This window comes from Sceloporus occidentalis, unplaced genomic scaffold, assembly GCF_023333645.1.
Source record: "Sceloporus occidentalis isolate IW3139 unplaced genomic scaffold, rSceOcc1.0.p SCAF_3, whole genome shotgun sequence".
Taxonomy (NCBI): domain Eukaryota; kingdom Metazoa; phylum Chordata; class Lepidosauria; order Squamata; family Phrynosomatidae; genus Sceloporus; species Sceloporus occidentalis.
The window spans coordinates 189,485,809-189,501,934 of record NW_028316983.1 but is presented as its reverse complement, the minus strand read 5'-3'; the positions used below and the strand labels follow the sequence as shown (position 1 = coordinate 189,501,934).

Sequence of the window (16,126 nt, the reverse complement as noted above, 5' to 3'; positions counted from 1 at the left end):
TGATTGGAATAACTACAGTTGTGCTTTGGTACTATTTTCCATCTTTGCTACTCTTGCTGTCTAAATTGAACGACCTGCATTTGACCTGTAACAAATTATTCAGGGCAAGCAGTGTGCTCAGTTTGAAAGTGACCTGATGTAGAGGTATCTAAGAGTTAAAGTGTCTTTGGGAACAGGGGAGGTGTTGTGTTCAGCATGCAAACATTTAGTTTCTGTCAGCAGAGTAATGCACTGGAACTTGTTAGGTCAAAGAGTACATCAGATCAGCATTTTCCTTTGCTTCTGTGTGTATGGACAATATATGCTGCATTGTTTGACATACTGCCAGTGGCAAAAGTGGTTTAAAATACAGATTTATGTACCTTAAAAAAAAGAAAGAAAGGTTTTTAAGGATGTGTGGTTCTAACAGTCTGTATTCTCTTTTTAACTCCAGACACAATGAAGCATACACATGGACAAATCCTACATGCTGTGTGCATAATATTATTGTGGGCAAGCTTTGGATTGAGCAATATGGGAATATGGAAATAACCAATCACAAGTAAGATGGAAATTTGACTTTCTACTTGGATTGAAAATTCAGTATGCTCTATTATAGCATCTGTAAAATGGGCACTCTAATTCCAAGGCCCAGTTTTTAAAAACTCACATAATTATGCTTAGAAGAATTTGGTATTGTTGAGCAATATGTGTTTTTCTGGTTTGTGATTCACCCAGGCACAAAACATGGCTGAAATGTGCAAGATCATAGCTGCTTTGTTGGTGATGTCAGACTATATTATGTTACCGCTTTACAGTGATCAGAAAGCTAATATGTGTGTTGAGTTAGTTGGGAATATTTTTCTTTTCCCACTAATACAATTAAGTCTGGAGGGGGTGGAATCCAAGGCAGAGATTGTCATATCTGAGTGTAAATTTAAACATGCTGAAGATGTAACTTGATACGTCTTCCACAGAACTGGTGAAAAATGTATGTTAAATTTCAAACCCTGCGGCCTTTTTGGGAAGGAATTACACAAAGTAGAAGGCTACATTCAAGATAAAAGGTAAATATATCCATTTTTGTTAATATTTCCAAATACATTTTCAAAGAGGCTGAAGAGTTTAATTCAGAAAGGGCAGAGTCTCTGAACAGTATATGCTGCCTTTTTCAGATTCTTGCAGAGGCTATCAAGGGTGTCATCTTTGATCAGAGGTGATTGCCCTCCATGGTGTTTCATCTGCCCATGTCTTGCTCATTGGCTTTATTCTACCATCAGTTAAGAGAGTGAAACAGTCAGGTTTAAGAAGCTGACTAATAACTAATGAGAAATGTTGGGAGAAATCCCATTCTAAGGGATTTCCTCCAACATTTCTCACTAGGCATTAGTTAGCTTCCCAAAGCTGACTTTTTTGCTCTCCTAATTTTTGTGTAGAGCAGGGAGCTGAATATTAGAATTAGGTAAAATACTTGTACTGTTTTCTAAAATTCATTATTTTGGGTGTTTTTTGGACAGCAAAAAGAAACTTTGTGCACTCTATGGAAAGTGGACTGAGTGTTTGTACAGTGTTGATCTTGCTACATTTGAAGCTTATAAAAAGAATGACAAGAAAAACACAGACGAGAAGAAAAACAATAAACAGGTACTATATAAAAATGCAGAATAGCAAACTGCTCAAATTTAGATCAGTAAAAGTACAATTTTCTTTTCATGGACTAAATAATTGGAAATGATGTGAAGGATTTGAAAGTGCTTACACAACCACTGTGCTTTCCCAAAACAGCTAGAAGTTTCCAAAGTCAGGCTTTACGTGTCTAATTTCCAGTGTGTGTCATTTCACAAGGCAGTTAGAGACTTCATAAAGCCATGGTCTCTTCCTCTTGCCTCTCATGATTTTTTACATTTCATAGTTGGTATTAAGGAAAATTTCCCTTCCGAGCTCAGACATAATGACAACTGGTTTGCACACCAAGATCTTCATCTTGACAAAGCAGCATACAAAAGGAAAGGATAATGGTGCTTAGAAGAGGTGGAAACAGCAGTGGAGGTGGAAACAGTGTGCTTTTAATCTCCACACTCATAAACCATGATTTCTGAGTATAGAGACTATGGTTTAAGAAGTTTCAAACAATTACCTGAATTAGATGTCTGTCCTGTTTGATGGATGTAGTGACATCTTATATTTCTATAATTATAGGATCCTTCTGAAATTGTAGTAAGCAAGAGTTCTTTAAATTGATTACATGTGCAATTTTTTTTTTCTCCTGAGCTTTGACTGAGTCTTGCAAACAGCACTGAACATGGGAGACAGGCTGCCATTTGATGTTCATGAAATTCTCTTTTGAAGAGACTTACTGTGTTCTGCTGACAAAGGGGCTGATAGCCTCACATAGGACAGAGCTAGATCTTAAAAGAATGGCCTTTGTTTCTAACAGTGGGGGAAAGCGCTTACTGCCTTGCCTTGTGTTTGTGTCTCAAAACACCTAATGGCCAGCAGGGGTGTAGCATTTGCCTTCATCAAACTTCTTTCCACCACCATCTTAAACTCTGCTTTAACATCTCATGAAAGATTCAGCTCTGTGACCCTCCATTGTCTAATTTATTCTTGTAAAATGACTTAGAACACTGATGCCTGTAAGCTTTGTAAGCTTGCATGATGTAGTTTATGCCTTTTGCTTGGCCTAATAAAAGTATAACTGAAATGGGCATTTTGGATTTTGCTATCTTTTGGGGGGAAATGGGCTTTTTCACTGTTCTATAAATGATCCTAAACCATGCCTACTCTTGGGTTGATGCCAAATGCATGGCCGAAGAATGGCCAAAACTTTTCAAAGACTTCCTTAACATTATACAAAATATAAGCAAACTTAATATAAGGGAATAAAGCATCCATCTTGTGTTAAGTCTTTTTAACTCAGTGGAACAGATTTAAGCACATGTTTATCTTTTGGCTGAGTCTTTCCACTATTGTGTGTATATGCTCATGTCATACCAATTCTGTTAAGTTTTTAATGTGTATGACTTCAGATGTCTTCCTTCTAAACACTCCAGTAGTGTTTCATTTTATTGTCACCTCCAGTTAGCTTGTATTACCTATTCTTGGGAGTATGGAAAGGCTCTGGAGATTTATTGCTGTCTTCAAGACAGCACCTGTAGAGAGCCCAGGGAACAGGAAGAGAAGAGAAGAAAAACAGAGCGTTCATATATATTCCTCAAGCCTCATTTTCAACATCGGCTTTTATAGAAGGTTGCTAATATTGTGGAGGGAAAAAATAAATAAAATGCTTAAGATGGGAAAGGCTTCTTAATCTTGTTACGATATAAGGGAGTAGGCTAGGAGCAACTTACTAATGATATGGATTTTAACTTGGACTTCTAAATGACTTCTAAAAACGAATGAACTTTCACCTAAGTCTTTTTTCTTCAGTATGGAAACTGAATGTTTTGCTATTACTATTAACACACACACACACACACACACACACACACACATTGTGGATTCATTTTTCCCCATCTGTGATTGTCAAAATTAACACTATAATTTTGTGAACTGATTGCTTTGGAGAAGGTCAGTTTAAGGGTCAGCAACTTTGGGAGGCCCAAATACCTATTTTCCTGAGACCTTCCAAAAGCCACATGGACTACAAGAAATGTCCCCAAAAATATATGGGGGGGGGGAAACAGAAGTAGTTCAGTGATTATGGCATGATAGTTTGAGCATTGAACTGTGACTCTGGAAACCAGGGTTCAATTCCCAGCTCAGCCATGAAACCCATTGGGTGACCTTGGGCAAGTCACATACTCTTAAGCCTCAGAGGAAGTCATTGGCACACCTCCTCTGAAACCACATGATAACACTAATTTTATTTTTAAAATAACGATTTGTATGTAATAATTCATGTAAACTGCCTTGAGTTTGTTTTGGGAGAAAGCCAGGGTATACGTGAATTATAATTATTATTATTATCACTCAGCAGCAAAAAACAAACAAATAGTAATTGCTCCTTTTGATCTAACAGTAAGTAGTATTATGAAGTGTTATCTTGTAGTTTCTTAATTTGATGTGCTATATTTCACATGCCTTCTTTTAGACAGGCAATTCTGATGAACCAGATGAGATGCCCTTGCCAGATTCTGAAAGTGTGTGTGTTATTCCCGGAAGTGTATTATTGTGGAGGATAGTTCCAAGGCCTTCAAACTCAACACAGGTGAAGACTCTTAACTCTGTCCTGTCAAATTATTTTCTCTCAAGGCTTTATACTTATGCTCTTTTTTTCCTCTATTTTGTATGTGTATGTATTTGAAATTTGATGTGATCAGGACCTCATGCTATCTGGATAGTTGGAGGGAGGGAAAGGAGAGACAGAATATGCATATATTTGCTCCAGCTTGTGGTTCAGTTTCAGTAAATCCACTGGCAGATTAGTTTGGTGTCACAAGTTAAATTTGATCACACCACCACCTTCCATCACTTCCTCTGCTAACAATGATGTTAAATGACATTGGTAAAAGACACAGTTTGCCCAGTTGGTATGTAAGTAGACCTTTCCAGGTGTGGCTGTTTTGTCAGCTGGCAGTTTTTCATTGGCCATGCTGGCTGTTCGATTTTGGAAACAATATTCCAAAAAAGGGGTGGGTGGGAGAAGCTTTCTGAGCTTTAGTTATGTAACCTTCACTATGAATAGCAGAGAAGAATAAGGTTTCCACTCTAGCAGTATTGGGAGCTCATCCTTTGATGATTCTCAAAGCTTAACTAGGCTATGATCATTTAACTAGATTCTGGTTAAACAGACTACAGGTAGTATCCCTTATCTGGAAATCCGAAATACTCCAAAATCCAAAATTATCCACGTGTGGTTGAGATAGTGACATCTTTGCTTTCTCATGGCTCAGTGTACACAAACTTTGTTTCAATGCACAAAATTATTAAAAAATATTGCATCTAAAATTAACTTCAGGCTTTGTACATATAGTGTATAAGAATCATAAGTTAAGTTTGTGTTAAGACCTGGGTCCCATTTCCAAGATATCTCATTATTTATATTCAAATATTCCAAAATCCAAAACACTTCTGGCCCTAAGCATTTCTGATAAGGGATACTCAGCCTTCGTTAGAGAGTTTGCATGAGCATGAATGCCAGAACTCTCTTCATTTTTAATAGCTATATTCTAGTTTTCTTGTTCAATAAAGTTTTCTGATGTATTCAATTTCTCTTTTATTTGAAAACACTTATTCACAGATAAAAGGAAATAGATGCCTTTGATTGGCCATGGAACATGAACAACAACCACTGGTTTTCTTGTTTCTGTTTCAGGAATACTGATTCAGAATTTAATACCTATTATGGTTAGAAGTCCTTCTCATTTTCAGCTTAAATTTATTCGTAGCAATTGGGGATGTGAGAACAAATGGCCACATTATTTAACAAAGTGGTTGAACCGTCTGTATATTTCTCACTCTTGAGCACAGCAGTGCACACTAAGAGTTGCACTAAACATTTTTAAAAATACTTTATTAGCCAAAATAAGTTGGTTGTCACTTGTTGATTTATTTTCTTTCTTCAACAATTAGCTAGGCTTCTGCTTCTTTAATATAGAGAGGTGATACAGATGGCATATTACTTGTGCAAGAGCTGCGCAGTTAGGGAGTGGCCACACTAGAGAATGTTCAACATCACATTGGCAGCCTATATCCATCTTGTGGTTAAGTTCTCAGATCTGTACTTGTCTTAAGTCTTGCATAGGTGATCTTCCTAGAAATGAATACAGAATACAAAAGAAGCCAGTACAGGGTACTACTTAATATTTTCCACACTATTGAAGTTGATTCTGTTTGCATTATTCTACGTCTTCAGGTCTTTCAGTTCACTCTACACAATGTCTGCCTTTATATGTGTTTAAAAGCCTTCTTAGATAACTTAACAGAATCATAGTATCATAGAATTGAATAATACCAGTATGTTCCATAGACATGTTTCTACTTCCTTCCACAAGATCATTTTAATGAAAATATTAAATAAAATAGCCCCAAGACTGATCCCTGAAGAGTTCGATCAGATATTTCCTGAGAGAGTATGTAATCCTGTTACCAGCTGATCCTCCTTCATAAGAAACAAAAACTGTGTTCAAAGAAGCACATACTTCTCTCTATATGTTTTGGGTTTATTTTCTTTTTAGATGTACAACTTCACTACCTTTGCTATGGCTTTGAATGAACTGGATCAAGAAATGGAAAGTGTTATTCCTAAAACCGATTGCCGGTTAAGGCCTGATATAAGAGCTATGGAAAATGGTGACATAGGTAAATTTAAAACTCTAGCTTTTTTGGAATGTGCATACATGGAGTGATTAAAAAAATGTGTCTAAATGCTTCCTTTTATAGGGCACATTGTTCATGTACAGATTTGTTTTAGCAACCATGTTTTACAGATTCCTTTGTAGAGGAATTGCTTGCTTAGTGATATAAAGAGTAAGCAGATACCGATTAGGTAATGCTTTAACTCTCTTGTTTAGAAATATTTTCGTCTGGCTTTTCCATAGCACAGTCAACAAGGCAGTTTATTTTCATTCAGTGTCCTTTGTTAGTGATGAATTTTACATAATTGAGACTTCTGTCTTCCTGGACATTTGGTTTCAAGTTTGCTCTTTCTCATTCTGAAATCATGTGTATGAGTAGTTTGCTTGGATTTTGTAGCCACGATACCATCAAATTACTGTTATTCATACTTTCCATAACCTATGAATTCAGAATATGATGACAGCAAATAAATGTTTTTTATTTTGTTTTCCAGTGTAATGTTGTAAGAGCAAAGCTGCAAGTGTGAAAAAGCTGGAAGTAATAACAGCCTTTTAAAAAAAAATTATTAATGCAATTTAAAAACATGGTATAAAACATTCACATCTTGCACATACAAATCATAGAGTTAGGAAAGGAAAAAGACAGAGAGAAAAGAAAAAAAAGAGATTAGAGAGTGAAAGATAAAAAAGAAATAGTGAGAAAGAAGAAAAAATACAGTATAGATAATATTCCTATCTACAGTCATTCATTACTTCCTATTGGTTACCTTGAAGTGCTACTCTCTAGCTTTGTCTAGAATAATAATAATAATAATAATAATAATAATAATAATACAGTTTATTTATAGACCGCTTTTCCAAAATAGATCAAAGTGGTGTACAACAGAACAAAACAAATCAATTCAAAATAAAAAATAACATATTACAATCATAATCAAATGATAAAACTACTAAAATTACAATTAAAAACTATTAAAACCATACAGCTATTAAAACCCAATACAAACTAGCTGGATAAGTAATTATGATCTTAAATTACTTATTAGACAAACAGACTTAATAGCAACAAAGTTCTAATATGCCTATCACCATCAATATCTTATGATAATTTCTCTAGTCCCATTATTTGAGTATAAAAAATATTTTATGTTGGGGTGGAACAATCTAGAGTTGGCCCTCGGTATCTGCTGGGGTTTGGTTACAGGAACCCCCTCCCCCCATAAGTATCAAAATCTGTGGATGCTCAGGTCCCATTAAATATAATGGTGCCCCACATATAAAATGGTAAAACCAAGGTTTGCTTTTTGGAATTTATATATATTTTGAATATTTTCAGGCCATGAATGGTTGAGTCCATGGATAACAAATCTGTGGATATGGAGGTCCAACTGTCAATTTCATACAGCAGAGAAAGGTCTTGCAGTTTTGGGTGTTTTTAAAAATTGCCACTGTCATCAGCTTCTTGATATCGCAGCTGTTTAAGCAGACATTAATATATTAAGGATGTGACACAGTTGTTGTTGTTGTTGATAGATGTAGCCAGTGAAGAAAAGAAAAGACTTGAAGAAAAACAAAGAGCAGCTCGTAAAAACAGGTCTAAATCTGAGGAAGAATGGAAGACGAGGTCAGTATATGGGGTAGAAATCTTGAAGAAAAATGGTTGACAAGTTAGTTTTTTGCTGTTTTACATCTCTTTAAGTACTTTGCTTCAGCCCCTTTTGTTTAATACATAGGTAGTCACAGAAAAAGTTCAGGTTTAGTGCCTGTGCAGTGCTGGACTGTACCTGGACTGTCAGAGTTCTTTTAAAAATGAATGTTCCATCATTTTCAGGTGGAGCAGGTATAATTGGTAATTAACCACTTAGTTCTGCTCACATCAGTCATTCCTTCTTGGGTAGACTGTTGTTTTTGCTAAGCTTTCTTAAAGCTTATGGTTTAGTATTAGTCCCTTGGTTTTCAGCACTAGAATTAGACTTTCTTGGCTGCATACACAAACCGATTGTTTTCAATACAGTCATACTGGAGCTTATGAAAATACTTAACTCTTTTATGCCACCACAGGGAACCTGTAGTTGTCGTTGTTGTTGAGTCTCCCTTATCCAAAGTGCTTGGCACCAGAAGTGTTTTGAATTTTATTATTATTATTTTGAAATACCCGCACTTGCATATAGGTTCATAATGAAATATCTTGGAAATGGAATCCAAATCTAAACACAAAATTCCATTATGTTTGTATATACCCTGTATTCATAGCCTGAATGTAATTTTATACACAATATTTTAAATAATTTTGTGTATGAAACAAAGTTTGTGTACACTGAACCATCAGGAAGCAAAGATGCCACTATTTCATTTAAAAAGGGGAGTATTTCAAATTTTGGAATTCTGCATAAGTGAGACTCAATATGTATGATTATAATTATTCCCTGCCTTTCTTTCAATAAAAGGGTTTTCAACACGGCTAAAAACATATTTAAAATCAGTACAGATTTAAACTAAACTCATAAAGGGAGATTCAGTCCTTCAAATAACCTGTAACCAAGCTGTATAGAGTTTTATAGACCAAAGTCGGCACTTCGAATTGTGCTGGGAAATGAGCTAGCCAGTTGTTCTCTAGCCCTCTCTGGTAAAATAATTAGAAAACAACAGAATGGATAGTTAACAGAGTGGAGAGGAAAATATAAGAACATCAGAACAAACAGGCACTAAGAAAACATCGGTGGAAAAGGCGAGACAAAAGAAAAGAGAAAAAATAAGCCTAAAATATCCCAGAATAACTTCTCACTCTCATGTATCCAGTCTAAAAGAGCATGGTATGAAGTGCTAAGTACAGTAACAGACCAAATTATGTCAGATACATTTAATAACAGGTTCAGTGTAGTCATACTGGCCACATGACTGCTGGTTCTTTGACTTAGTAACGGAGATGAGCACTGCCCCCTATAGTTGTATGACTAGACATTCATGTCAAGGGACTACCTTTACCTTTTACCTTTACATTTAATATATTCTTTCCTATTTTTATAATATTGAATGTACTTTAGAGAACAGTAACTCATAGCTACTAGATGTCTTTTATAGCAGATATTTCTCCAAGCAGGAACAATGCTTACAAAGTCAATCCAGCCTCTGAATAGAGAATTTTATGGCCCTTATTTGCCAATCAGTAAACAACACATCTTAAACAGGAAAAATGACTTAAAAAACCAATATTCTTAATGGTTGCACCAGACATGCTGTTAGGTTCTGAGCACCTTATACCTCACTCACTCACACCAAGAGGTTCTCTGTGCAATAACAGCAAACTTTTCAAAGCTATTCGGTTTCTACACTTTATAATGGTACACTATATGTTTAAAAGTTGCTTCTGTGGCTGCATTTTTAAAATTATTTTTAAAAATTATTTTATTTTTACATTACAATTATTTAAATTACATTACAATTATTTTTACACTCATCCCATATCTAAGGATGATTCCAGACACAGCTATTACCTCTTCTCTCCTTAGCAGATATTTTTATGGTAAGATAAAAGATGGAAGAAATAGGAAAATCAAGTACATCTAGAAGACAATGATGTCTAAACTGCCCTTTAAATGCCATGCTTGAGACAGGGTGGTTATACATAAAAGCCTTATCTGGAAGTACTTTAAGTCTGTGCAGGCTTAGTATCTCATCAGATTTAAATCCCTTTCTTCAGAGGAGTTTGAGAAAAAACACCATTCAGTACAGTGGCCTAGTGGTCTACTTGAGCTGGATCCCTCCATTTCCACTTGAATCTGTGTCCCACCTGAAGGGCATTTGAGGAACTCACCTGAATAATTTGGGGGAGTTTTCTGTTGCCACAGAAGGCTGCAGCAGGTGATGGAACGGAAGAAAATCTCAGTTCTGTTGGTGCTGAATAGCAGCCTCTACTGTTGGAACTTGGCCATTAAGTTCATCTGTTGGCATTGGAAACTACAGGATGTAAAATGTGTAAGTTCATATGCAATGAGTTTGCCAAAAATAAATTGCAATATATTTTAAGGGCAAGGCAAGTTGCTCAATAAACCATGCAGTTTTTAGATCACATTCATTCTTTATGTCCGTTTTTAGAAGCCATTTAAATTAGGGGAGGAGGCAACATTGTCCCTTCAATGATTTATTCAGTTTAGCAGGATGCTTTTAACTGCTTGCAATCAGGAGCTCAGTGTACTCTAGTAACCCTGAGCTGTTGTACAAAGAATATAGTGTGATAAAATTGTTTCTCTACCAAAATAGCTGAAAACAGGTTTATACGGCTCTGTGCTATTGGTATCTCAGATTGAAAAGCAAGCAAGTAGAAGTTTCATGCATTAAGCATTGGTTTTATTTTAAATGTTTGCCAGTGAACAGTTTTTAAGGCACTTCACAACCTGTGGCATGGGTGACCATTTGTCAAAATCTGTGTTTCCTGAAAAACTCCTATTTCTTGCCTTTCTGGTGGTTGAAGACACCAGTTAGGCTTCCAGTTTTTGAACAAGGAAATTGATCAAATCATTGTCAAAAATGTGGACTTGATGCTGCGTTGGGTATTGCATGTTAACAGTCAAAATGGGATATAAACAAGCCTTTACAGAATCAGTGAGCAGCCCAGACAGTAGTGCATTGTTGATATTCATGGAAACATGAATGCAACCACTGTGCTCTGGGCTTCTTTTGTCATCACTGGCAAAAGGGCAAGTGTGCTGGTGTGAACAGGAACGGAATGGATTCCCAGATTTAAATTAGAGGAAAGATTTAATTGCTGAATTATTCCTACAAGCAATAGTTTCATTGCCCAGTTATCTTTGGGAGACATTAATTTATGAAGTTTAACCAACCTGAGGTCCTCCAGTGCTCTATTCTGACTTACTCAAACTGTAACATAAACAAAGAAATAGTAAATCTAGAAATACAGAGGAGACCAAAGAATTCAGAGGCAATAAAAATAAAAGTCAATTGATTTCCCCGCTTTATTTCAGGTAGCTAATTTTTTTATACAATCCACGTTCATGAGGATGTTGGTCTTTTCATGGTGTTTACATTATGAGTGCTACTTCTTACTGGCATTAGGAACATGGGTGTGAGTGTGCGCACACAGGTTCACATGCACAAAATTGTTGGTGCCAGCAGTGCAGAAAGAGAATACAAATTGGACATCCACCTCTTAAGACATTTTCCTCAGGTTGGGATATATAGCAGTCGTCTGCAGAAATTGTCATTATTGGGTATCATCCAGAGTTTGGGATTAACTACTGTAGTTACAACCAAGTAGTTAGTTGTAATTCCCCATATTTAATAATGGTACAAATGCATTCTATTACAGTTGTAGTAGAATGAGGGATGAGTTCACTCCTTTTGTTGTGTAATCATAACTCATAAATTTAATTTTATAAGTATGGTTATAATTACAGTTACACTCACTAAATGGTGGTGGAGGAAAATCCCATGGTTCAAGAGCTTTTTCATGCTGTGCTTTATCTGTTGTGTCAGGCTGTGTTGTAGGTGCTGAGGCAGTGATAGTGACAGGCTGTTTTGTACCATAGGCCTGTGGCTTACAGCATTCAGAAGAAAACTTGGGGCTTGTAGCATTCAGACAGTAAATACTTTAGTTGACTTTGGAGCAATTGGAAGGTTGCATTTTAAAACTGCAGCTGTAATGGTAACTAAACATTTGGGGTGAAGGGCCTCTCTGTTGCCATTGTTGGGTTGCTGCCTGACATGGTTTCCCAGAGTAGTAAAATTAATTTCCACTTGGAACAAAAAGCTGTAGATAAGGATTTAAGAGTTTCTGAGGGTTTTCTCTGGCTCTTGACTTGGAAGGATTTTTTTTCCTGTCAGAAGCTATTGAGCAGTCTCTGCCAAATAGCTTTTCTACACACTTCCATATGTTGCCTTCGTTGGAAATACAATGCATAGTGGAGGAGCTACCAACAAGCAAGGGTCTTCACTGTTTCGCTCATGGTTTGCTAATTCAAATGTCTGTGTCACTGTAAGTTGCATTATGTTTTGTATTTTTTCCAAAAGTCAGCCAGTGGCCCAGGCTCCCAGGTTTGATCTTTTCTGATACTTTTCTTGCTTGCTTTGCTGACATGCTTAGATATGCATTTAAAGTTTATAAATAAGAATAAGAAATTTTCTGAGTACAAATTTGATCCTCTTATCAAAATTTTGATTTTTCTAATCTGACTAAAATGACTATCGTGTTTGGGATCTTTTGCATGCATGGAGATTCTTGGCAGTTCTTGAACCCTAGACCTTGCATGTTAATGTACAAAGTGTCTTAAGATCTGCCTGAGAATGAAACCAGAGGCTTGTATTTCTTGCCAGTTTACTAATTTTGTGAACGTTGCAAAAATAATTAGCCATTGGTAGATACTATGAAGAAAGGAATATTAATCTTCATATGTTGATTTGTTCCTCACCACTTGAGATTATTGTAAATTTTGCCTCAGGTGGTCAAATTCTGTGTTTGCTAGAAATAAAAGCAAAATTGCATTCCTCTAAGCATGTCTGTGCAGTTACAAGAGGATGGCTAATAATATTGAAAATTACAGCTGGCATCCTGTTCAGTAGTTACGATGTCAAGAGCTGAACTTAAGATCTCATAACTGCTGGGGATTTACCTTTATGATTGTTAATGCCCATATGTGACCCCTAAAATCTCCCTTTTCAGTCTGGCAGTATCACAGCTGAAAGGTTGGTAAGGTGCTGCATATTGGGAAGCTGCTTGATCTCAGCATGCCCCACACATAGGAAAGTGCTACAGACATAATTTCCCAGTATCCTAGTTTGCAACGCCTTGGAAACCCTTTAGTTGAGACACTACTCAGCTGAAAAGTTAGGAGGGTTTTTTTTTTGGGGGGGGGAGGCATTCTCAGATGTAACTATGTCAACGGAAATCTTTAATCTCAGTTATGTCTCGACAGTGCAGGATCTTGACCCACCTTTCTCTCCTACTCAAAACTGTAAATATACAATTGGTGGTATACAATTTTGATGTAAATTCAAGCAGAAGGCACAATAAAGCACAAAATGCATCCAGTGATTAATAATGATCTATTTCAGTAAGCATGTATTCTCTTTTTAAATTTCTCTTCTTTGCTGGCTTAGTTTTTGATGTTACTTCCTGAGTTCATAAACCCTCAGTGTGTGAAGCTGCCAGTTATCACTAGGACCGGCACTCCTCTCTTGCCCTCCCTAACCAGTGATGCTTTATTCTTGGTTATGACTGAAGTGAGGGGCCTGTATCAAGCCAGAGTTACTGGCATAGTTTGGACATGCCAGAGAATGAAACACCAAAGCCAGCACACAGAGTGTGGGAGAAGCAAGGGTGGACATGCTCAGCCTTGATGTTCCTTCTTAGCTCCATGCACCATACTAGAAATCACTGTCCTAAATGCTTCCAGGTTCAGTTAGAAGATGGCTATAGTGTAGTAGCAACATTGTTAGCTGCAACTGCATTTTCTGAGTTTTAACTGTCCTTAGAGCCATACCATCTTCTTTTTTACTACAGATATTTTGACAGCTTTTTTTTCCTGCAGTGCAATTATCAACTTGACTGCCTTGCAATAGTTCCAATTAAATTACAAGTTCTAAATTTTGGATCAAATATATGCAAAATTGAAAGGAGGATCAGTATTTGGGGCAGCAATCTCAGGCAGCTGGCAAGTTCCCATTGCTAGCTTCCAGGACTAAGATAGGCATGAAAGTGATAGAAGGCTTTACCCACTACAGCAGAGTGGACAACTGTGGGAGGCTAGAGAGCTGCATTACACCCAAGGAGACCTTGGAGAACCCTGCCCCCTACCACCATATATATATATTTCCTCCAAATACTGCCAAACAACCTCTATGGGGCAAGAAGGACATTGTTGCCATGTTTTATCCCCTCCTTTGAGACATATTTTAAGCCCAGGAGAAGTAAACAGGAAGTGAATGGAAGTCAGTTCTTGTTTTGTTTTCAAAAAGGCTAAATGTATTGAAAATGGCCCTCACACTGCCTAAAGGACATGTTTCCTCAACATAGTCCTATCTGTTGTATATTTTTCATTAAATTTGTAATACCACAAAACTTCTTTCCTTGCAGTTTATTTCAGTCAGATCAAAGTAGTGGGTAGGAAAAACCCATAGGTCACAAATTCTTAAGGTACATATGGATGAAGCAGATAAATTGACTATCTCCAGTGTTTTCAGAGCATAAGGCAGCTCAAACTTTTCATGCATGGGGTGTATATATATATATATATATATATATATATATATATATATATATTCTTTTTCTCATAATTAGATATCCTTCTTTTTCCATTTCAGGTGGTTCCATCAAGGTCCTAATCCCTACACTGGTGGACAAGACTGGATTTACTCTGGGAACTACTGGGACAGAAACTACTTTAGCTTGCCTGATATTTATTAAATTACATTGGAAAGTTCAAGGCTAACACAAATAAGTCTTAATCAGTTTTCAGTGTTTTCCTTTGTTCCTATGCTCCTAGAAAAAAACTGACATGTTTTAACTGAATGTACTATTATGCAGCTTCTGCAGCAACTATGGTGGCAGAAGACTGTTGTTGGAGGGAGGTTTTTTTGTCATACTCCCTATATTATTATACTATGCATACAAACACCTGTCACAGTTTCTCAAAATAGAGAGGGGGTGCTACCTATTTTTGCTGAAGAAGCCAATGCAACTAATGCTGAGCTCTAGGTCAAATGGAAAACAGGGCACCTTTAAGCTTTCTGTCTCTCTTTGGTCAGTGATAACTATGCTGGCATAATGGAAACACAAGACCTCTTACGAGACAGAAATATCAAAAGCACACTCCTGAAATACAATACTACTATGGCTTGAAGCCAGAGAAGGGCATGCCAGTTCTTGAGAAGAATTACCTTTCAGAAGGTGACGTTTCATTACTTCATAAAATATTGGATTATGGATAGTGAGTATTTAAAAAAAGTTACTATCCCAGCACTAGTCTTATCTTCCCATCCACCAACAGATATTACATAGGATTAGCAGATAACCTTACTCAGCAGTGACTATTCCATGTCTAGTGCAGTGTTTTAAATTTTCTCTTTCGACATTTTATTACCACGCTCATATCTTTAAGGAAATAAGAGCCATTTAAATTGTTGAAACTTTAATTTGAAGTAAGATGAAGTATTTTTTTTAAAATCTGCAATGCACTGAGAGGTGCTCAGCATTATCAGAAGGAAGGGTGGGGGAGCTGTATGGTCTTCAGCAAAGGGATGGGATATTTCAAACATACCTGGGTATTTGCAGTCAGAAGCAAACCCCTGCCCTCCCTTCCCCTGCACGAATGATTTGTGTGCATTTTAAAGCCAGTAAGACAGCTCTGCGACTACTGTACACAGCAGATTTTGCCCCTTTGTTTGGGGTGCATTAAAATGTATGGGATTATATATTTGTATAAAATGGAGTACATAAATTCCAGAGGGCTTGTTGCTCTTATGTAATTTAATTGCTGTTTGGAAGTATAGTGAATTATTTAATTGCTATTAAATAAAGGCTTTAAACTGTCCCATGGCTGATGACGTTTCACTCCTTGCCCTCAGGCAACTGTAGCCTTCCCAAACCTGGTGTCCTCTAGATGTGTTGAGCAGCTACCCTTGTGATCACCAGGCAGAAAGGCTGCTCTTCTAAGAGCCTATTGGACTTTTTCTCATGCCTGCAAGTTAACACATTTTAAAAGAATGGTTAAATTGTATTTGGGTTTTTGCTGTGTCACAATGGGTGTCTGTCACCTAATAGGCTCTGTTTGAGCCCATGAGCACAATGCTAATAATTTAGTGGGAGTATGGTATCTTCAGTTTGAGGACTGTAC

At 36.8% G+C, this 16,126-nt stretch overlaps 1 protein-coding gene across 6 annotated transcripts in view; it reads left to right on the top strand.

Annotated features, from left to right (window-relative positions):
- LOC149317258 (oxysterol-binding protein-related protein 1-like) overlaps window positions 1-15,823 on the top strand; it is a 103,280-nt gene extending 87,457 nt beyond the window's left edge. For 4 of the 6 annotated variants that reach the window (XM_089517193.1, XM_089517190.1, XM_089517194.1 and 1 more), the window contains 8 exons: window positions 434-541; window positions 957-1,046; window positions 1,497-1,623; window positions 4,073-4,189; window positions 6,159-6,282; window positions 7,812-7,902; window positions 12,306-12,329; window positions 14,595-15,823. In XM_089517193.1, coding sequence (XP_089373319.1) covers window positions 434-541; window positions 957-1,046; window positions 1,497-1,623; window positions 4,073-4,189; window positions 6,159-6,282; window positions 7,812-7,902; window positions 12,306-12,329; window positions 14,595-14,697 — 784 coding nt within the window. In that variant the 3' untranslated portion in view covers window positions 14,698-15,823. Of the gene's footprint in view, window positions 1-433; window positions 542-956; window positions 1,047-1,496; window positions 1,624-4,072; window positions 4,190-6,158; window positions 6,283-7,811; window positions 7,903-12,305; window positions 12,330-14,594 lie in introns of those variants that run through there. The other 2 variants (XM_089517192.1, XM_089517195.1) reach the window with 2 other exon arrangements.
- Window positions 15,824-16,126: the final 303 nt, after the last annotated feature.